General features: G+C 39.2%; 4 protein-coding genes across 4 annotated transcripts in view; 3 read left to right on the forward strand and 1 right to left on the reverse strand.

The window, feature by feature from the left end:
* Positions 1-24,214, forward strand: part of LOC116052262 — a 113,484-nt gene that overhangs the window by 43,088 nt on the left and 46,182 nt on the right. The gene's annotated exons all lie outside the window — the stretch shown is intronic.
* Positions 1-24,214, reverse strand: part of LOC116052505 — a 58,796-nt gene that overhangs the window by 29,680 nt on the left and 4,902 nt on the right. The window lies entirely within an intron of this gene.
* Positions 3,993-6,474, forward strand: LOC116052500 (signal-regulatory protein beta-2-like). The gene is made up of 6 exons (XM_031303256.2): positions 3,993-4,077; positions 4,229-4,558; positions 5,076-5,432; positions 5,519-5,644; positions 5,997-6,058; positions 6,163-6,474. Exons 1-6 carry the CDS (start codon positions 3,999-4,001, stop codon positions 6,283-6,285), a joined length of 1,077 nt encoding a protein of 358 aa, XP_031159116.2. The 5' UTR covers positions 3,993-3,998; the 3' UTR covers positions 6,286-6,474.
* On the forward strand, positions 20,778-21,596 carry LOC116052508 (P2X purinoceptor 7-like). Its single transcript, XM_031303266.2, has 2 exons — positions 20,778-21,237; positions 21,389-21,596. Exons 1-2 carry the CDS (start codon positions 20,828-20,830, stop codon positions 21,561-21,563), a joined length of 585 nt encoding a protein of 194 aa, XP_031159126.1. The 5' UTR covers positions 20,778-20,827; the 3' UTR covers positions 21,564-21,596.

The raw sequence follows: 24,214 nt of genomic DNA on the forward strand, positions 1-24,214 counted from the left end.
CTAGAGCGGAATCTAGATGGAGGACACAAAGGTAAGTTTGAGCACAAAGTATAGAATACTTCAGGTTTGACATGTGACACAGAGCCAAGTTACCACATGGGTTGTTGTAACAAACTAGCACCAAAGAGGTGATCAGCCCGGGTATATATACTGCTGGGTTGAATCATGGAATGAGCTGCAGCTGAGCAGGTAGTTGTGCAGAGAAGAACGGCCACGCCCCTTGACCTACATTCCTTGACATGCCTCCAGCAACCTCCAGGTGGAAACCAACACAGACAGACACATAGGGAAAAAGGGGAGAGAACACACAAACAGAAAGGGGGAACCAGCTGACCCATAACAGCGCTGCAAGGTGTATAAATCAGAATATTGTTTTTGCGTACGGAAATTCTGACTTTTTGGTGGCCGAAATCTTTCAGAATAGAAACTACGCAGTTTTATAAATGAGGCCACTCAAGGAAACAGTTTTGAAGAACATGAAAAGAATCCAGAGGGACTCTCGACAAATAAATGTATCTACAACTTCTTTAAGAACGTTAGCTCCTCTGATGGCTGATGAATGGGACTTATTACTTATTATTTATTACTGTGCTGTGGTCACATGTGGGGAGATATTTTCTGAAAACGGATCAAAACTCAAAACTGAAGGTAACTGCATCATATTTATATGTAATAAGATAATTAGAATGTGTGTGTGTTCAATTAAGGTCAAGTACCACATCATTAAATATGTATGAATTACTCTTAAAGGGGTGATAGAATGTAAAACCTATTTTACCTTGTCATAGTTGAATTAGGACAGTCAGTTTGGTGGGTAAACATAGAACCTCAAAATCCCATTGACACCTCTTTCCTCTGCAAATCTCACAATTTGAAACTGCCTCTGAAAACGGGCAAATCTCAACAAATCTCCTTATTTGGCTCTAGTCTCTACCTTTGTCACGCCCCACCATTTACAAAGGCTACACCACTGATCTGAGATCAGGTAGTCTTCTGAATAGGTCGCGCAGATCTCAGAAATTGTATACATTGTTCGTCTGCTATTTCTTCACTAAATTCACTTCTGAGACTTTTTTATTTGAGAAATCAACTATGTATAGGTCAAATATAGGCCGTTTTACGAAAATTGATGGCTAATTGCAAATTTTGTCCGACTGTGTGTCGGAGTTCAGTAACTGGGCAGGCTAACGTGACCCCGGCCCGCTGTGAGCTAGATGGAGCTCCGTCACGGCCGGCAGCCCGCAACACTCCATACCCGTGCAAAGTCACCGTTTCTGATTTACTGGACTACCAAATGCAGAGGCCCTGATGGAGCTCCAGGGCCTGCAGTCGCTGCTCTCCCTCCCCTCTTCCTGCTAAATGGCCGGTGTGTGTAAGTGAGAGCGCGGTCAGCAAGCTTGTTACGCCCGCAATCTCTTACCACAGGTTCCAGTTAATCTTATAATGGATATGTGTGTTGAGTTATTTAAACAAACAATCGGGGAAATAAACATCTCTTGTCCACGAGTCTCATTGATAGAGCCCGCGGTGAGCTGGATGGAGCTCTATCAATGAGAGCTAGCTAGCCTCCTCCTAAGGAGACCTCTGAAATTCAGAAAGATGCATTAAATTGAAATCGGACAAAAGAATTAGCTAAGCTTTGTAAGACCTTAGGGTAGCTGTGATATACATGCCGTGACGAAATTCAAAGTGTAAATATACTATAGTTATGCCGAAAGTGTAGCAGCGATCTTTTCCCATAGAATTGAATGGGACACATAGCCTAGCTAGCAACTCCTCCTAACGAGACCCCTCAAATTCACAAAAATGCTTTAAATTGAAATTGGACAAAAGTGTTAGCTTTATAAGACCTTAGGGTAGCTGTGATATACATGTTGTGATGAAATTCAAACTATAAATATACTATAGTTATGCTGAAAGTGTACCTGGGGTCTGTGAAAGGACAGGCCGGGCGACGAGGTAGTAACCCAGGCAGCACCAGCCGCTTTCACGGAGCTCATGAACTCCGACACACAGTTGGACAAAGTTTGCAATTAGCCATCAATTTTCATAAAACGGCACATATTTGACCTTTACATAGTTGATTTCTTGCATAAAAAAGTCTCAGAAGTGAATTTAGTAATTTAGTAGTAACGAACAAAGTATAACATTGCAGTGTCTGAAATATGAGACCTGCTGTCTCGTCTCCACTTTATGTGTATGTGGTTCGCTCAACCAAAGTGAACCAAAAATATTCATGAGCATACCATATTTGGAAGAAAAGCTCTCGTTCCAAATAGGGCCAAAACACAGGGATGCATTGGGACTAGAGCTTAGATCTGGCCCAAAAAATCAAGCCCGACCCTACCCGAGCCCGAGCACGTTGTGTCCGAGACCGGCCCGGCTCGACACATTAACTGTAATTATGGGCCCGAGCCCAATTCAAACCCGACACTTTTTTAACATAAAATTCAGAGTTGTTTGAACTGCAGAAATCTGTTTAGAATTATCTTAATGAATAATGCAACAAGGACGAAGCCTGTAAACTGCGCTGTTTGTTTATTCAGAATGGAACGGATCGCAAATGGATCTGAATGAAGAAACGTAAAAAAAAGAAACAATGATGAACAACATATTGTTGTCACTGCCCACGACTTGTTTAAACTGCTTCCATACCTCCGACTTTCCTCCACACTTGCTCAAAGGTAATTCTCCTGTTTTTCTTTTTTTCTTTACATCTTCAAGCTCCATGTTGCACTAAAGATACACAATACAGCACAGCAGGCCCGGTGTGATGTGTGCGAGAGGAGGAGACTCTGCGCATGACACGTGCTGCATTTTGTAACTGCAGCCTAACTTTTGTACACATCTGTTACTTTTATATAGCCTATATATATATTTATAATATTTCTGATTATGGCATAGCTTTCTCCCCACACAATTAGGCTAATAAGGTAGGCTAATGGATAAAAAAAAAAAAAAATTGCTTGATCAAGGGTCCGGCCCGGGCCTGGCCCGGCCCGAGGATAGTGGCGGAAAATAACGGGTCGGGCTTGGGCTCGGACCGAGAATCTAAACTCTAATTGGGACCCATAGAATAGCAACCGGGTCATTTTCAGCCCAACCAATGTTACATACCCTATTAGGAGACCTTAAGGAACAGTGTGAAATACCCTATATAATCATTCTATCACCCCTTTAATTACACTTTCACTAATTGTTAACTTTTCATATTGTGTCAGCAGTCAACATGCAGGACTCGCAGAAGGACCATACAGTTCTTTGTCTGTTAGGTGCTGCCTTGGCTATAAGTCTGATTGTTATAGCCTTTCTCATTTATTCAATCAAGAAGATCAAGAAAAAATCCTGTGGTTGTTGCAACAGTAAGCAAAGTCACTCATATATACTGTATATATATTACATATATATTACAAAAAACTAATTATTAACTAAAACTAATAAAAACTAAACTAAAACTTACACTAAAACTAAGCATTTTCAAAACAGAAAAACTAAACTAGCAAAAACGCTTTAAAAACGAATTAAAACTAAACTGAATTTGAAAACAAAAACACTAAATAAAAATAAAAAACTAATGAAAAGTGCAAAACTATAGTAACCTTGCTGGTGATGCTTTGTTTTCTGACATGAAGCACAATGTAACTCATTTGACAGCTAGTCTATGCTTTTGTAAATCCAGTTTCCTTTTTACACATTTTACAATACCTTTGGTCCAACACATTTTAATGGAATGTCATCATTTTTTGATTTGTTGTACCTATCATGGAATTTGTTGTCTAATATCCAGTAAAAACTGCGAAGGCAATCCGCTGTCTTTAACATTTATTGGAAGTGTGTGAAGAGAAGAATGTGGTGAAATGCTTCTCAAAGGCCAGGATGAGACCAATGTGACAGGAAGTGCACTTTTGAATATTTATTCTGTGATAACCAATCAGATGCATTTGACAGTGTGACATACATTATCATGGCCCTGTGACATCACCCCTTTTCTCACTGAAATGCCAACAATTATTCTAACAAGACCCAATGTCAAGATGATCCTGTTATGGGTTACACTGCTTGTTCTTCATCAAGGATGTAAGTGCTATTTTATTCTGTGCAAGTATTCAGTTAAGAATGTGCATGCCAACTAGCTACTGCATATGGAGGTTTTGCATGATAAATGTTATACATCATACACTAATTGTCATTTATTTTTTCATGTATTGTATGTTTTCATTTATTTTAGATTCGCTAGTTCCAGTTACCACAGTTCGACTTGGTGAATCTGCAACCTTTACGTGTGCTCTCCATTATAAGGAGACTGACCGTCCACAGCTCGACTGGTACAAGCAGAGTGCCGGGGAAACTCTGAAATTAATTGTGACAATGCGTACATCTACAAAACCTGCTTATGCACCAGAGTTTTCTGAATCAAGATTTGAAATGAACAATGATAACAATTTTAGCAACCTGACCATTCTGAGGACAATCCAAGAAGATGAGGGAATGTATCACTGTACATCCACGTTGCGGTATACAAGTCCTGTATGGAGTGGGACATATTTGTTAATAAAAGGTAATTATGATCTACTTTTATAGAGTTTGGAAAATGCCTCAGACACTGATCCAAACCTTCACTGTGGTAATGTTTAAGGATCACAAGCCTGTTTTGAAAAAATCTAAAAACTTCCCATGTCAATCCAATTAAATATACAGACACAGGTCATCTAATTATTTCCAAATGTTTGTGAGTACCTGATAGTCGCTGTGTATGTGTTGTCTTAATTATTTGACAAAATAATCTTTTCAACCACTTAACACTAAACATGTTCCTGTGTTTTGTCCAACACATCCTCATATCTAAACGACAGAATAGGTTGATTGTCAATGAGTCCCGTAGGTCCAATCAATGTTTCAACAACCGTATTTTACTCTGAGAACACATGTACTGGACTAAAAGGGCTCCAAATTTGCTACATTTCAGCAGAGTATCATGTCAAACTACTAAAGTTGCATTGGAGATATACTTAAATTCTACTTTGACTTTCAAAATGTGCTTGGAAATCCTTTTAACACAGTTTTGTATGACGCAGGAAACACTCAGAGGACATCAAACTACACTGTTGTTCAGTGGCCGACAGTATCTGATCCAGTCCGTCCAGGAGACTCTGTGACTCTCCAGTGTTCAGTCTTCTCCGACTCTGGGAACAAGACGTGTCCAGGAGATGACAGTGTGTTCTGGTTCAGAGCCGGATCGAATAAATCTTATCCGGACATCATCTACACTGAAGGAAGAAGACATAATGAATGTGACAAGAGATCTGACACTCAGAAGAGTTGTGTTTATCACTTCTCTAAGAACGTCAGCTCCTCTGATACTGGGACTTACTACTGTGCTGTGGCCATATGTGGGGAGATATTATTTGGAAATGGAACTAAACTGCAAATCGGTAGGATTCTGTGTTCAACACTGGAGATGATATTCAAAACATGTTAATAACATCTTCACTGATACGTTTTTTACTTTGTTATCTAGAGCGAACAGCAAGTGCTGAATTTATTGTGCTGGTGATAGCAACAGTCTGCTTGGTCATTTCTATGACTGGAAACATTGTTTTCATCTGTTACCGAACTTCAACACCAGTATGTTCACAATTTAAAGGTAAGTTGTGTTGAATGAGTCAGAAATTTTAATTTGCCGATGGTCTTACTTAAAAAGTTTATATAGTGTAGAAAGTGTAACAGACAGGACATGACAAACCTCAACTTCATGTTGTTGGATTAAATAATAGATATCAGTAGAAGTCAGTTATTTTCGCACATTATGAATAAATTAATGCATCAGCAGACATTTTGTGTCACGTTAAGCTTTACCTTTTATACAATGTCATTAACGAAGGATAGTTTTCAATTTTATTCATTTCGTTTTATTAATTAAAACCTGTTGCCAGCTGAGGAACTTTATTGAAAACTTAGATTCAGTATATAAGATTTCTGTTTTCTTTTATCATTAGGAATAGAAAGCGCCTCTTCCCAAGCAAGACATGACAACTCAAGACAATCAGTACATGATATTGTAAGTAACAATACCAAATGACATTTGTTGGTATTTCATGAACATAATTACTCACAGCACCATTTAACAACATTAATACAATCAGCCTTTTATTTGCTGCACAGACTGAAGATGGACTTGATCTGAACTACGCTGCGTTGCATTTCTCTGGAAAAAAACCTATAAGAGGAAGGAAGAAGACAGAGTTGAAAACTGAAGAAAGTGTGTACTCTCAAGTTAAATGCTGAATGTGAATGTGTCTATAAAATCGTAAAGGTTGGTTTAGAGTACTGACCTCTTACAATGATGACCATTTTAAACGCTGTGGGTTCCCCTCTAACTTTTTTGAGAGTGAGGTGTTTTATACCAAGAGTCAACATCAAAGCATTTACCATTATTTGATCCTTGCATCATTTTATGTGTCTGTCTGTGTTGTCATTCTTTTATCTTAGAAATGTTAACCCAAGCTGGTTTAATTAAAAAATAAAACACACATTTGTTTAGGGCCATTAAAGATTACCTTTTTAGTTAAATTTCCTTCAAACATTGTCTGTCTTTAAAATCTGAGGATGTGCTTCCAAAGGTAATCTTTTATGAAAAAATATATATGTTTGTGTTGCTATCCTACTACTGAACTTATCCTTATTGCTTCATGGAAAAGGGGCTGAATTCAGTCAGCAAGTTTGAATTAATTATTGCCGTTGCCTTAAGAAGTTGACAGACTTTCTTGTCTTTCTTGTGACAATAATACCTGTTCAGGACACCAACCCAATAATAATCCTGCTCAGTATGAGAGGAACAGCAGGTTCAGACGTGTTGCATGTGCTTGGCTGAGGAGCCAATGGTGCGAAGCTACCATCTGTGGGTAACACCTGTAAGTTTGAATCCAGCCTAGACATAACAATACCATAGCGCTGCGGATCTTAGGTTGGCCCTGGACAACCGGCTTCAGTGAGTAGAGCCATTCGTGACAGGGCTGGGGTGCAGCTGGATGATGGTCACCACTCTCCTATCTCGCACCACATGTTTCTGGAGAACCTGGTGCTAAATCACTTGCAGAAGACCTGATCTTGAAACAGAAACTCCACTCTCAATGGTCTAACTAACATACTTCTCAATAGAAGAGCACCAGGCACACTTATCATGGGCCTGGGCCATAACAGATGACATATCAATCTCTTTGTATCCATTGATTTTAAAAAAGCTACCTCAAATCATTCACAATTGATATGGTCATAGATTAATGTTCAGAATATGTCAGAAAAAATATGTTGTTTAAACCTTTAGTATGATGTAATTGTAATTCATGTTCATTCTTTCATTTAAAAGTAAAATAATAAACTGTTTTCCATAATCTATGAACTATTAAATGATCAGTTCACTTTTTTAGTTATTGGTCTGTGTTATTCTGATCTCTGTAAGTGTAGCGTGAAAAAATGGTGTACTACACACTTATTAGATTTTGGAAATTAATTTCAAATTTAATTTTATCGATCAACTTTATGGATTAATATAATTTTCACTCGTAAAATATATGGCAACACTTTGTTTTTAAGAGCCGAAGACACTCAGATTGAATGGATTAAACCATAAAATCTAAAGTATATCGTAAATTAATCACACATGGTATGTTAATTAAAAATTAAAGTAGGCTATTTCAGTCTGAAATGGAATACCATGACATTCTTAGCTGCAAACTGACCGAGAGTCCTACTCATGAACAATAGATAGACAGACAACGACTTTATCAATAAATGGAAGGGATTTATTAATCAGATAATCAGAAGAATAGAGTAGAACAACATACATATAACTAAGGCAGCTAAATGAATAATATGTGAACACAGACTCCCTGTTGAAGTGAAACTATTAGTGAAGGGAAAATGATTTGAAAACCTAAGAGAAAAACTGAAAACTTATCAAGAAGACTAATTAATGAATTGTAACTGAATTTAACCTGACTCAACAGAAGACTCAGAATGAGACATCAACTTTAAATCAATCAGCATGTTTGATCTAGCCTACTTTTGTCAGATTTGTATCTCCAGCCTGTGGGGGCTGTCGTCTCCGATAGCGGCTTACAGAAAGGGCAAAGGTTTTGTCCTCTGACGATCCGTGTCCACCTGCAGGAGGAATCACCGAGCCACGGCCTCACTGGCGATCGAAGAGGATTGCTGTGCAGGAACAGAGTCTGTTCGGCCTGCTGGCCGGCGTCTGCGAACAGTGTAGGCGTTTGACAGCAGTGGTCAGCGAGCTGATGATAAGGCTCTTATAGCATGTACTAACTGGAATTGGTGGTTGTGTATTGTTGCTTTCTTCTTAATAAATAAATAAATATACTTTATGAAGAGCTACCAAACTGACAATGAAATTAAAGACTTGTTTATTGAATGACTGCAACTTAGCAGAAATGACTATTAAAAGTAATTACTCAGTATATTCAAATACTGATATATTACATTACTTTTATAGTTTTTACTCATTTCAGTGTTAGTAACGAAACATGGTGATCTGTTAACACACATGCAATACAGATTCATGCCAAATTTGAAAAATTCCCCGCTTTGGGTGTGACTAATAGATATAAACACAAGAGTAACTGAAGCTAGCCCTGAAGTTACTGTGAATTCAATAATATCAAACTGATATAAAATTATAAAATTTCCTCTGTTTAGTTATTTTTCTTTTGGCATTCGTACGTGTTTTCAACATGCAAATTTGAACCACTGTTTTAGTTTATACGTAGGGACTTGTACATCATATGAAGTACAGCTACTCAAAACTAAAAAAATCAGGAGTGCTAGTATTCCATAGTGGAAGGGTACTGACCCACTTAAGCACTGCAGTATAGTATACTTTGGTTTGGCTCACAAAGGTCAGCGCAACTCAGGTCAAAGTTCAACAAATTTGAACTTTTGACACAGTGCTGCTCTAAACACCATATACATCAGTGTAAGATCATTGCAACACACCACATACACAGTATAGAGAAGGCTAGCACAAAAGTTCTTATTCCATAATAATGTAAATATGGCTTATGACTCAAAATATTAAACCCAGAACTGAACCTTGCAGCACTCCACTTTTTTTTTAAAGGCCAGCTGTTGAGATGTTCAAGCCTCCTCTTAATTTGCTATATATGGTGATGAATGATTTCCCGTATTTGTACCCTTGTAAGCAGCATGGACTCTAGTCAGTCGGCCCATTGGTCAGTTAGTCCAACACTTTGGTCCAGACAGATATATCTAAAAACTTAATGAATGGATTGCCATGGAATTTGGTACAGACATCTATGGTGCCCAAAGGATGAACTCTAATAAGTTTAGACGGCACCTGACTTTTTTTTCTTGCACCAATGACCATATCAATTTGCCTAATGCTTTGGTTTATGATTGAATACCTGCAAAACTATTGACATTCCCATCAGCCTCAGCTGTACTTTGTGTTTAGTGGTAATTAACAAATGCCAACACATGTTACACCCAAGCATTTTGCTGCTTATCAGCATGTTATAGCATTGTCATTATGAGCATGTTAGCATGCTGATGCCTAAGTACAGTACAGCCTCATAGAGCCACTAGCATGGCTGTAGACTCTGTAGACCAGTCTTGTTTTTATCATAGCCTTGACCGTTCAGTATTTATGGAATGGACCACCGGAGGAAAATAGGGGAGGGTCATGTCTTTTTATTCTTTATTGAGGGGAGGGTCATCCAACATTTTGTATTCATGTTAACGAAATATAGCATGAAAGCTAAATTTCAAAGTGTCTTGTTTGGTGCATGTTTTTCCATGTAGCTCTTAGTCTCTGCCCTCCTTCACTACCAGATGGGTCTGACCCATCAGTTTGCTGGGGGCAAGGGGAGCACTGCCCCCCTGGTGGCTGAAACGGGTAATTGCATTATTTAAAAAATTAGTGGAATAATTACACCTGGCATGACCAGATATTTTATAAATATCTTAAATAACACAAAACAACTAAACGGTGGTAGGTAATACATCTGATTTTATATACTGCTTTAGTAAAAAAAAATATTACCTGGCTGACGATGGGAGCAGCAGGACGCAAAAAACGAAAATTACTGTTGCACTAGTCTGGACATCTTGCCGTGCCAACCTTGCAATAAAGGTTTCCTAAATGCCATGTATATAAATGTGATGTCAGCTTACTAATTGATTGCGGGTTTTGTGTAGTTTTGGATTTTTATAGGTTTATTCCACTTTGTTTAAACGGCGAAGTGAAGAGGCCTCGTTCACCTGTTTGGAGCTGGCTGGTGAATGTGACGCTCGTATCGGCCTTGCTGGATACATCGTGACCCTTTTTGTGGATTTACTGATCGCTGTGGATTACTTTTTTTTCATGTCATTGGATTACGGCAAAATACGGATCTTTTTTCTCAAAGTGTCTTAACGTTATATGTTGTGACTGCGCTTCGTTTCTGCGTTTGGAGAGGCATGTCAACAGACTGTAGGTCGAACACTGATTGTGTTCGGGGCATTCCGCCACCGTCTGTCTATTGCGTTCCAAGACAGCCGTGCCGCGATTGGATTTCATAAGGGCGAATTATTAAATTGTTACAATGTAATTTAAAATCTACTTTAAAATAAACATATATGTTTTGGAATATAATGTTCAGCTTCGGCAGTGCTAAATATACGACTGAGGAAGCCTAGTGACGAGTCCATAGCAACCAGTGTTGAATTTGTTATTTCCCAGTGTCCTTTGCTGAATGGTCTCAATGTTTTATTGTTTTATTTCATATGAATACTAGTTTACTAGAGGAGTAACTTAGTATTTGAAGTAATGCAGTAATGCAGAAAGTGTGCATTTAGTTCCCATGCTTATTGTGTTTCCACAACAATGTTAGTGAGTAAATCTACTGAAATGTCCACCACACCATAACAGAGGAGTGTGATGCGTAAGATCAGAATGCAGAGGTTAACTCGTGTATGTCATGGCTATAAAAAATCAAATGGCATATGTACACCTTTGCTAAGCACAAACTAGCACATAAGGGGAGGGTCATGCCTCTTTTTCAAATAATTTTGGAGGGTCATAGGAAAAGTATTACTGGCGAGGGGAGGGTCAAGTCTTTTTAGTCTAAGGTCCCAAAACTCCTCCGGTGGCCCCTTAAATAAATAATGAACCGTCCCAAATATTATTTTTCTGTTTTAACAAAACAATATCGACACTACTGAGAGATGAAGAAAGAGAACAGAATATAAGTAAAATAAACTGCATGCTTTCTGACATTAGGTGTTTGTGTTCAGGTGGTCGGGGGTTACTGGTAAATTTGACCCATTAAGTGTACTAATGAAAACCTCTGCAGATAACCTTAAAACAAGGCATACATTCTAGCACTCTTGTTATCACACTGGACTTGTATGAAAGTTGTTACACACATAACCTGCTGCACTTCTGGTCAGCTGTCCATGTGAAAGTGAAGCATCATCAAATCATGATAGTTCCAGTTTACCACTGGGATTCACTATGAATTAAAAATTTGAGGTTAACCCCTGGTGATAAACTTGTTTAATTTTTTTTTTTTATTACTGAAAGACCACCCTACAATAGCATTAGTTTTGGTGTCTGTGAGGCTGGACATTGTCATTTGTGGAGGAAGCATAATGTTCATCCTGGCCCTCAGGTTCTCTGACAGACACACCTTCAACAATTAGCTCAAATAGCTAGACGAAGATGGAGACCACACAGGATTTTAAGTAAGTTAACCAATATATTATTATTATATATTATTATTATATAACTTCATAGTGTAGTCTGTAGGTTAGTAGTGTTTGTTGTGTTGAATGGATGGTGTTGTGTAGCCAAATCTAAGAAGAGAAAACTAACCAAAAGAGTATTGATCGCAAACCAGAATGAAGAGCTTGCCATTCTAGTGCCAAGTTGTCTTGTGCTCATACAACATGTTAAGCAGCTGTTAATTGACTGTTATATATTTTACTCTTTCCCACTTGTACTCTTGTGGACTCTACATTTATGTTCACTACATTGATTATTGTGTTGTACTTCCTATGAGAACTTAAAGCTATAGTGTGTAGTTTTTGTCTCCCCCATGAGGAACTCTAAGTAATGATAACACCACTGTTGTTGCATCCACATCACACAAGCCTCAGAATCACGCTCCACCCCCACCCCTCCTCCACGTAGTTGCTTGTAACCACGGAGGATTGAAAAACAATATGGACTCTTTAGAAGAGGTAATTATTTTCACTCGAGTTTCCCATGCGAAAGTCGTCGGACGACACCATTTTCTAAACATAGCCATACTGAGAAATACAGAGAGAGTTTTGTGGAGCTGATAAGCTTAATTAGCTTTGATTAAAATCATTTGTCAATGGCTTGATGTAATGGACGTTCATTAATATATAAAAGTTACGCACTAAAGCTTTAATGATGACCTTTCACTGGTGATCAAGGTTATAATCATTAAAGGGATATTTCACCACTGGAAAGATGAATATGTATTAAATTGGTCATTTATGTAGTAGAAATGTGAATTTCTTTTAGAAGTTGGTGCCTTCTAGACCGAGAAAAGCCAGAAAATGTATTTTTGGCTCATGTGGATGAAAGACAACAACTCCCAGAATGCACTTGCTTGTCAAGTCACAGAGCATCTCTATCTGCTCGGCAGGCTAGCAGGCCTGGTAGCTGGATAGCGGAGTCCGGTACACTGTTGTTCAGCCATTTTTCCACAAAAACAAAAACACAGCAGTCTCTGAACTTGCGTTGGGAGTTTCATTGAAGTTGGATGTAGTCTAGTTTGTTGTCTAATGAGCGTACACTTGCAAGCAGGATGGATGGGACAGGTGGCCGGCTAGCGTTAGCTTTCCACCTAGCTCGAACTCCTGCCCTTGTTCCGCGTTTCCGCTTTCTCGCACACCGCTTTCGATGTTCCCTTCCCCGGCTAGCGGCATCGAGCGACACCGCAGGCTGAGGTGCTGGTCTCCGTAGCAGGGGAAGCTTGCGTAGTGTGTAGAGTATTCTGTCTGTAATAAAGTTTCCTGCATATTCTCCGATCTGTACCAATGTATCCCGGTGGTACACATGTGCGGTAGTTTGAATGCACATCATTGCAAGGTTGCTGCTGAAAAGAGAGAGCCTGTTAGCTTAGCTTCAAGATGGCTGACACTCGACTTGCATCGGGTAGTGATAGTCCCACCCCCTATGGGCGGGTTGAAAACATGTGGAACTAGCTGGCTGTAGTCCATAGCCTCTGGGCAAAAATGCCTCCGATGACGCAAAACGATGATTTTTGCGTCATCAGAGGTTTTTTTCCAGACACACAACATAGAGAACTCTCGTCTCAGGGGACATGAGGGAGGTAAGCATGGTCATTCGAAAGTACTACCGGGTTTCTACTGATACAAAGCTTAATGCTAATTGGTGAAGTATCCCTTTAACAAAAATGAACGAAATAACGAAAACTAGGTGGGAAAAAACATTGCCGTTAACTGAAATAAAAAATAAAAAGAGGCATTATAAAAAAACGATAACTAATGTCTGTTTGCAAAACTAACTAAAATAACATTATTCAATCGTCTTTGTCAATGTCTTTCATAGAGCAAATAACGTTATATCTTTCAGAGTTGACATTTCTGACCATAGACCTGACTCAAACCGACACGAGGAGACACGACAGGAGTAAACACAAAATGATTCAACAGAAGACAAAGAGAACACAGAGGCTAAATACACCAGGTAATGAACAAACAAGGGACAGGTGATACAGCAGGTGAGATACATCAGGGCGGGGCAGAACAATCAGACAAGTGGGAAAACACAGGAAGTAAAACTAGACATGACAAGACTGAAAACCAGACTACCAAAATAAAATAGGAAACAGAAACCTACACAATGATCACAGAAACATACACAATCAACAGGAAACAAAAACCACAGTACAGAACCATAAACAATAAATAAGGAAATACAGGAAACAGAAACAGAAATATACAAACAGGCAACAGAAATATCCACAACCACAACAAGAGTCCTATTTGATTATGACTGTGTCAGATAAAAGCAAGTGTCTTGCCGTGGAAGGTAGTAAATTATGTGGACAATTTATTAAAGGAAAAAATCCCACAAATTTGAAAATACATTTGAGAAGCACGCACAAGGAGGCTAACCTAGCTTACCTTAACAAGGTAAAGGAGAACGCAAAGCCCCTTTTCCCCGAAACAGAAGCTAACCCCTGTACAGGACATGGATGTTTGGGTACAGGGCCAGGCAGCATGACGGAGACAACCGTAGGACAGAACACTACAGGCGTGCTTTCACCGACGACCCGATAGCTGCTGGTTAGTAAATACGCAGGAACACCAAAAGCGGGAGGAAGCGTGGAATAAAATGTGTATTGATACTGGGATGTACTATACAACTGTATGAGTCGGTTGGCTTCAAAAAGTTTGCCATTTTACTCAAACCAAAGTTCAAAAACACCTGTTTTCTTTAGTCCATTGGCAATTTAGGTTTTTTCCTGGCACACGTCACTTAAACTTTCTGCACTTACTGCGGCGTCTTGTAGACTGTTTACATATTTGTGCTCATCATCTGTACATTGTATGTACTGGTGTTATTGTTGAATACATTGTGAATACATATTTCTAAAGTTGTATGATGTTTTTGTTGAGTTATTATTACACAATACTTTTGAATCTTGCCCCCTGACAAATAACCCATATTACAAAAAAGACTAAAACTAACACTATAACTAATCATTTTCAAAAATAAAAACTAAACTAAACTAACAAAACCGCTTTAAAAACTAATTAAAACTACACTGAATTTGAAAACAAAAAGTCAAAACAAAATAAAAATGCAAAACTATAGTAACCTTGCTGGTGATGCTTTGTTTTCTGACATGAAGCACAATGTAACTCATTTGACAGCTAGTCTATACTTTTGTAAATCCAGTTTACTTTTTACACATTTTACAATACCTTTCCAACACATTTTAATGGAATTTCATCTTTTTTTTTTATTTGTTATACCTATCATGGAATTTGCTGTCCAATATTGTTGTCACAATTTCACAATTGTATCCAGTAAAAACTACGAAGTGTGTGAAGAGAAGAATGAGGTGAAATGCTTCTCAAAGGCCAGGATGAGACCAATGTGACAGGAAGTGCACTTTTGAATATTTATTCTGTGATAACCAATCAGATGCATTTGAAAGCACCTCTTCCCAAGCAAGACATGACAACTCAAGACAATCAGTACATGATATTGTAAGTAACGATACCAAATGACATTTGTTGGTATTTCATGAACATAATTACTCACAGCACCATTTAACAACATTAATACAATCAGCCTTTTATTTGCTGCACAGACTGAAGATGGACTTGATGTGAACTACGCTGCATTGCATTTCTCTGGAAAAAAACCTACAAGAGGAAGGAAGAAGACAGAGTTGAAAACTGAAGAAAGTGTGTACTCTCAAGTTAAATGCTGAATGTGAATGTGTCTATAAAATTGTAAAGGTTGGTTTAGAGTACTGACCTCTTACAATGATGACCATTTTAAACATTGTGGGTTCCCCTCTAACTTTTTAGAGTCAAAATCATAGCATTTACCATTATTTGGTCCTTGCATAATTTTATGTGTCTGTATGTGTTTTCATTCTTTTATCTTAGAAATGTTAACCTTTAAAGAGTAAGATCCTTTTTGTTAACATGAAACAGCCCTGAAATTACTATCGCCAAACCCACTGTTCCAACAATCACCACGCTGATTTGGTTGAAATAACACTTTGATTCACCAATTTTAATGTGAAAATATGCTGGCTCTATACACATTCATTACATATAAATGTTAAGCACTAGAGAGTAATCGAGTCTCCTGGACAGACTGGATCTGATACTTTTGGCCACTGCACAACAGTATAGTTTAAAGTCCTCTTGAGTGTTTCCTGTGTCAAACAAAACTGTTAAAATAGAATATATAGAATATAATGCCTTTCATTGTCATTATACACATGTACAACGGAATTAAAATCAACTCCTTTTCCAGTGTCCACATGTACGCGAAAGAAATGTAACAACATGGACTAAAACAAGTAGTGCAAAAGAAAAGGGGGGGGTGGGGTGGGGGGTAAAGGTGCACAGTTCTGAGACGCTATATACATATATAAAAAATAAAAAGATAAATATGGTTTTATATACAGTGTGATATGCAGTGTGAAGTAATGATATTGCACAGTAATGAAATTGCACAGAATTATCAAAAATTTACGATCTCCACAAATTTTTAAATATTAAAAAGGTTTTAAGAATAGTTCAAATGTAACATGGATTTGAAGTAATACTCTGCAGAAATATTAACAAATACATTTTCCAGGACATTAATTAGATAGTTAACCTCCACATTGACTAAACAGAGTCATATACCTAACACAACAGTTCAATTGGATATTTGAAATGTATTGTATATTGTGTGATGAATTTAGAAATCCTCTCCTAAAATGCTTGGTGACACAAAGTCAATTTGCTTTTCTTAAGAAACATTAACACAGCAAGCCACGGGTCCCCAAACTTTTTTCTGTGAGGGCCACATCATTTTCCATTTCTCTAATGGGGGGCCGGGTCAGTCTGTAACAAAAAATTACATGGGCAAGAGTGACTACCAGTATTATTGTGGAGATTCTATTATGACTTTAAATGTATTTAGTATGCCTCCTAAATCTAGATTAATGTTAGATTATTATTTTGTTATGCGCTGTACAGACGAATGAACATTACTTTTCAAGAGATATATAGCCTATTAAAAGAGCATTATTACTATCATAATGACATTTTTTCATATTTATTGCTATTGAAATCAAAACGTACATACATTCAGTGTGAACTGTGGGCTTGCCTCTGGCTGGTGAGATGTCCAATGTCAGGTTCCATTCCTGTCACAGCCAGTCTCAAAGACTGATGCAAATGTTCATCTGAGTGATGCTGCGCTGCCAAAAAGTGTGGACATCTTCATTTCATGCCTTTTGATTTTTGGGTATGTCTCGTTAGGGACGGCAGCATAGAATTCAGTGAGACTGTTGGGTTTAAATGTGTCTTTCAAAACATCACAATTCTGTAACTCAGCCAACTCAAACTGATAAGAAGGCAGGGCTTCGTCAATGTCGACAGCAAAGGGGCTCTGGAAAAGGCAGATTTCTTTAGCGTGGACATGTAGCTCACGGAATCGCACACCAAACTCCACCTTAAGCATTTCCAGCGCTTCCACTGACTTTTCAGCTGAGAATGGGGCCACTGGTTTCTCAGCTGAGAGGCTTTGGGTAGTAGGGAGATGTGTGAAGTCTTGTTTTTGCACTTGTTCCACAAGCAGTGCTGGTTTCACCTCAAATGCTTTTATGTGGGCATACATGTCACATACTAGTTTCCCCTTGCCTTGGAGCTGCATGTTGAGGCCATTCAACATTTCTGTCACGTCTGTTAAAACGGCAAGGTCTCATTTCTATTCTGTGTCGATCAGTTCTGGGACAGTTTTGCCCTTTGTCAGAAGAAAGGCGTTGATTTTGGGTAGCATCTCGTAAAAACGCCTTAAAACTCTGCCCTGGCTTAACCATTGGACTTGTGTGTGGTAAAGCACATCTCCGTGCGCAGACTCTAGCTCGGAGAAAAATGCTTGGAACTGCCTGTGTTTAAGTCTGTTTGCTCTGATGAAGTTTATACATGACACCACCACCTTCATGACAGATTCCCACTTCAGAACTTTGCGGCACAGAAGCTAACCCCGGTACAGGGCATGGATGTATGGGTACAGGGCCAGGCAGCATGACGAGACAACCGTAGGACAGAGAACACTACAGGCGTGCTTTCACCGGCGACCCAATAGCTGCTTAGTAAATACCGAGGAACACCAAAAGCGGGAGGAAGCGTGGAATAAAATGTGTATTGATACTGGGATGTCTACACAACTGTGTGAGTCAGTCGATTGACTTCAAAAGGTTCGCCATTTTACTCGAACCAAAGTTCAAAACACCTGTTAATGTATGTCTTCTTTAGTCCATTGGCAATTTAGTTTTTTTCATGGCACACATAACTTACACATTCTACACTTACTGCGGCGTCTTGTGTAGACTGTTTACATATTTGTGCTCATCATCTGTACATTTTATGTACTGGTGTTATTGTTGAATACATTGTGAATATATATTTATAAAATTGTATGATGTTTTTGTTGAGCTATTATTACACAATACTTTTACTGACCTTTTGGAATCTTGCCCCTGACAAATAACCCATATTACAAAAAAGACTAAAACTAACACTAAAACTAATAAAAACTAAACTAAAACTAAGCATTTTCAAAACATAAAAACTAAACTAAACTAGCAAAACCGCTTTAAAAAACTGAATTTGAAAACAAAAAGTCAAAACGAAATAAAAATAAAAACTAATGAAAAATGCAAAACTATAGTAACCTTGCTGGTGATGCTTTGTTTTCTGACATGAAGCACAATGTAACTCATTTGACAGCTAGTCTATGCTGTTGTAAATCCAGTTTACTTTTTACACATTTCCACCTTTTAATGGAATGTCATCCTTTTTTATTTGTTATACCTATCATGGAATTTGTTGTCCAATACTGTTGTCACAATTTCACTTTCAATTGTATCCAGTAAAAACTACGAAGTGTGTGAATAGAAGAATGAGGTGAAATGCTTCTCAAATGCCAGGATGAGACCAATGTGACAGGAAGTGCACTTTTGAATATTTATGCTGTGATAACCAATCAGATGCATTTGACAGTGTGACATACATTATCATGGCCCTGTGACATCACCCCTTTTCTCACTGAAATGCCAGCAATTATTCTAACAAGACACAATGTCAAGATGATCCTGTTATAGGTTACACTGCTTGTTCTTCATCAAGGATGTAAGTGCTATTTTATTCTGTGCAAGTATTCAGTTAAGAATTTTCATGCCAACTAGCTACTGCATATGGAGGTTTTGCATGATAAATGTTATACATCATACACTAATTGTCATTTATTTTTTCATGTATTGTATGTTTTCATTTATTTTAGATTCACTAGTTCCTGTTACCACAGTTCGACTTGGCGAACCTGCAACCTTCACGTGTGCTCTCCATTATAAGGAGATTGACCATCTACATCTCGACTGGTACAAGCAGAGTGCCGGGGAAACTCTGAAATTAATTGTGACAAAGCGTTAATCTCCAAAACCTGAGTATGCACCAGAGTTTTCTGAATCAAGATTGGAAATAAAAAATGATGACAATTTTAGCAACCTGACCATTCTGAGGACAGTCCAAGAAGATGAGGGAATGTATCACTGTGCATCCACTGAGTGGCATAAAAGTCCTGTTTGGAGTGGGACATATTTGTTAATAAAAGGTAATTATGATCTACTTTTATAGAGTTTGGCAAATGCCTCAGACACTGATATAACCTTCACTGTGGTAATGTTTAAGAAAAATAAATGTTTAAGGATCACAAGCCTGTTTTGAAAAAATCTAAAAACTTCCCATGTTAATCCAATTAAATATACAGACACAGGTCATCTAATTATTTCCAAATGTTTGTGAATACCTGAATGTCGCTGTGTATGTGTTGTCTTAATTATTTGACAAAATAATCTTTTCAACCACTTAACACTAAACATGTTCCTGTGTTTTGTCCAACACATCCTAACCCAATCCCAACGACAGAATAGGTTGATTGTCAATGGATGGTTTAACAGCCCTCCTCTGTATGCTGTGCTCTTACTGCTGAAATGACTGACAGGCAGAGTAGGCGGGTCATCATTAATGATGTGGAGCATCTCAATTGGCTGGCTCTTACAATATTTAAGATGGCTCCTCTGTCTTAGTGTGTCACTTCAGCAAATGGCTGGATACATCTTTTTTAAATGCACACAATTCAAACTTAAAGGAGAACTCCGGGCAATTTTTACGTTAATCTTGATCGCTATACTTTTTTGAGTACTGTCTATAGCTAAAAACACGAGCCAAATTGGTGCTAGCAACATGGAGCTGCTGTAGCTAATGCCCAGAGCTCCCAGTTAGCTAAAACGGCAGTTATGGGGGCATATCATAAAGAGTGCCTTTGTGCCTCTTAACAGACACAAAATGCAATTAAAAAGTCTGTGCAACATGAACAGGGCCCTTACATGACAACAAGATGCGTTTAGCAACTTAGCCATTGTTTAAATTCACCTACCCTGTTAGCTGCTAGCTGCCGTCTGGGATGAGTGAGTGTGTTCAGCCAGGCTCCGGTAATAATCATCACACTGCAGTCCCGTGTGTATTTGTAACATAAATATCCATTTTGTGTGCAATCCATCTGGCGTTGGTGAGTAGGAGTCTTGTCCGTGTCGATCGTTGTGGTTTCCTTAGCCGGGCTAGCATGCCCGGCCGGCTTCCCTGCCTCTGCTTCCTCCCCGCCCTCCTGGCTTCACGCGGCCGACAACAATACAACGAGCGCCCGCTGGTCTGGTGGATCTCTTCCAGAAGACCGTTCAAGCCTTCGCCGTGAAAATTTTTATTTTATTTCACCCTCAAAAATAGGTAATTGAGCACAGTAGTGGTTATGACCATATTAGTGACTATGTAACTACATGGAAACGGAGTAAAATAGTGTTTTAGACGGCTAGCTATAGTCTCGCGCTGAAGTCCCGTGGGAATTCAGTTGTAGCAGGAAAAAGGTAAATAGTAGTGTGCAGGGTGGAGGAGCGTAGTGTGTGAAGAGTGAAGATCGGAATTGTTCACAAGGGAAGAAGTTTGGAGTAACGTAACTATGGAGAATATAGAAGATACTGAACACATGGAAGAGGCGTTTGAGTTTGATGGTTGTCCTTATTTATTCGAACCCGAGTATACAGACGAAGAACTAGCATCACAAGAGTTGGAAAGAAGGAGACAGACAGAGGGGCAACTGGCAGATGAAGCATCTGCTTCAAGGACACGGATTTCGGGCAACTGGTGGTGTTTGTGTGGGTGTTGTGACCCAATGCCTACCGAGGAAGAAAGCCTGTGCTGTAAAGAGTGGGATCTCATACAGCCAGGTAACGAAAACTGTGTCACCTGTACAGAGGAATTTCCTGCTCTTATCCAAAAGGCAGTCCTGGACACTTTCTTCTTTGTTCCGAAAATAAACTGGAAGAGACGTCCAAAACCAGAGGGACTAAATGGGCAGCTATCCATAGAGTGAGTTGAATATCTGATTGATTACATGACATATACCTTTTCCTTAGTACTTTTATTTGTATTTAATTTTTTTGCTGTAAATACATTAGCCATTTTGCTAGTGAACTGACCAAACGTCTGCTCTCTCTGCCCCCACCCCTATCCCCTATAGCCAATGCAGACTGGTGGCCTACCGTGTTGTGCTAGAATGGGCACTAAAAGGAGAGCGCCTTGGGCGTGGCAGGAGAAGACCTTTACCTAGCTGTGTTGTATCAGTGATCAGAAGAAAGTATCCCTCCCCCACTGGTACTTACATTGGATTCCAGGAGGCAGAGGAGATATTCTAAATGTTTAGTCTGAATTGTACATTGTGTATGTTCCAAAAGATTGCATGATGTCATTCATTATAATAAAGATAGTAAATCAAAGTTCTTGTGCTCCTGTGTCTTTACTCAAACTATAAAAACACAGTATTACAGTTACAAACAAAACTTTATTTTACGTCAATAAATTACAGAACAGTGTATGCTTTATATAAAAAATCTCAACATGGTCAGATAACAGTGGTGTTGCCAAGCTCAAAAGCAAGATTTGGTATGAGCGACTAGATCACCCTTGTCCGGCCTTGGAATTGGAGCAATGTTCTGGAGCAATTTCCTTTGTCCTGGTTTACGAGTGGGTAAAGTCTCGGAGAAGACAACAGTCCTGTCCTCTCTCCTCTTCAGCACACGCTCAACAAGATAATTTTCATAAATTCTACAATCCTTAAATGCAGTAACTCAGCCTGGTCTCCTTTGGAAACAGATTCATATGGGACTTTTCTGCAGTGTGTCATTCATGTCCTTCAGTGGGTTTGGAGACAACAACAGGAACCCTGCATTGCAAACTGGAGATGTCAAGTTTAAAAGACATATTAACTTGTGTTTACTCTCAGTGTCAGTTATAGAAACTCACCATGAAACCAAAGTGTGTTGTTGGTATTGTTTCATGTGTTTAGGTTGGAAAGATGGTTGATTTGTTTTCCACCGTGGTCATAAACCGCAACACACGAGAGGCCAATCAGATTGCTCTCAAACTGTTCCCTCCCACTTGATATACATTATGGTCAATCATTTTCATAATGCTATCTAAATTGCAACAGTCTCAAGTGGAATAACCAGAAAATGATGATTGTGGTTTATTTACTGCTGATGCTCAGAGTGGGGCATAAGTATATGTTAAAAATATCAGATTTACTCCATATATATATTTAAAGTATTGTCATGTTCTTACAGTAATTAAGTTTAATTCTTTATCTGTTGTTAATGTAATATATATTTTCAGGATGCACAGATGATCAGATCTTTGAGACCAGAACTGTTGGTGTGGGAGGCCATGTGAGGCTGACTTGTACTCGCAAGTCTACAGGAAGCTTGTTTTGGATCAGACTCGTTTCTGGAGAATTTCCTAAAGTCTTAGGAAAAACATTTAGCTTTGAGAGTGATCCTCGCATTACAGCCACAGAGGAGCCCGGAATATTTGTTCTGCATATTGCAAGAGCAAGGCTAAGTGATACTGCAGTTTACTACTGTATGAAAATACATCGACAAAACTTCACATTTTTGAAAGGAGCAGACCTGAGAGTTGAAGGTAAATGCATTCCTTAATTTTATTACAACTTTGTTTTAGAAAATTATGTTAAAAGTTGTATTTTGTTTAAGGTTTCAACCTTTTTCTTTTTTTATTTCCCAGGATCAGAACCTGATCCCACTGCTGTCCCTCCATCTGATCCAGTCGGTCCAGGAGACTCAGTGACTCTGCAGTGTTCAGTCCTCTCGGACTCTGAGAACAAGACGTGTCCAGAAGAACACAGTGTGTTCTGTTTCAGAGCTGGATCACATCAATGTGGCCCAGGTTTTAATTATACTCAAGGAAACAGTGTTGAAGAACATGAAAAGAATCCAGAGGGACTCTCGACAAAGAAATGTATCTACAGCTTCTTTAAGAACGTCAGCTGCTCTGATGGCGGGACTTATTACTGTGCTGTGGTCACATGTGGGGAGATATTTTCTGGAAACGGATCAAAACTGGACATTGAAGATAACTGTCATTGTGCTGTTAATTAGGACATTTGCTTACTTAAGTGCTAGATTGTCAGGTAATCTATTAAAATCAAGTATTGTGTTTTTAAATTATTTTACCAGCAGGTGACATAAAACATCTTTTACTTTTACCTGTTGTTTTGGAACAAAGCGTGTGGTCACAGAAGGCCAATACAATTATTTTTCCGCTGTGTGCTGTCTCGGCCATAAGTCTGATTGTTACAGCCTTCCTCATTCACGCCAATAAGAGAAACAACGGTAATGGAACCTACTCATAGCTCTCTATCCAACAGCATTACATAAAAAATACTGCATTCTTATTTTATATCTATATATTTTCTGTTTCATAATTTCAGCTTCTCCGGGAACCATCACCTTATCGTGGTGGAGAGGTTTGTGTGTCCCTATGAACCTGAGGGCTGTGTTGTCTGGAGCTTTGTGCTCCTGGTAGGGTCTCCCAAGGCAAAGTGGTCTCAGGTGAGGGGCCAGACAAAGAATGGTTCAAAAACCCCATGAAAAAACGAGGTAGAGATGATGTGACCCTGCCCGGAGGAAGCCCGGGGCCCCCGTCTGGAGCCAGGCCCAGATGGAGGGCCCGTCAGCGAGCGCCTGGTGGCCGGGTTTGCCACGGAGCCCGGCCGGGCACAGCCCGAAAAAGCTACGTGGCACCTCTCTCTCCAACCCATGGGCCCACCACCTGTGGGAGGAACCGCTGGGGTCGGGTGCGCTGCCACATGGGTGGCAGTGAAGGTCAGGGGCCTCGACGGACCAGACCCGGGCAGCAGACGCTGGCTCTGGGGACGTGGAACGTCACCTCTCTGTGGGGGAAGGAACCGGAACTTTCATGGCATCGTCGGCCTGTGACCTTCAGCACTCACTGGATCGGTTCGCAGCCGAGTGTGAAGCGGCTGGGATGA

Source organism: Sander lucioperca, chromosome 1 (genome assembly GCF_008315115.2).
Source record: "Sander lucioperca isolate FBNREF2018 chromosome 1, SLUC_FBN_1.2, whole genome shotgun sequence".
In the NCBI taxonomy this organism is placed as follows: Eukaryota; Metazoa; Chordata; class Actinopteri; order Perciformes; family Percidae; genus Sander; species Sander lucioperca.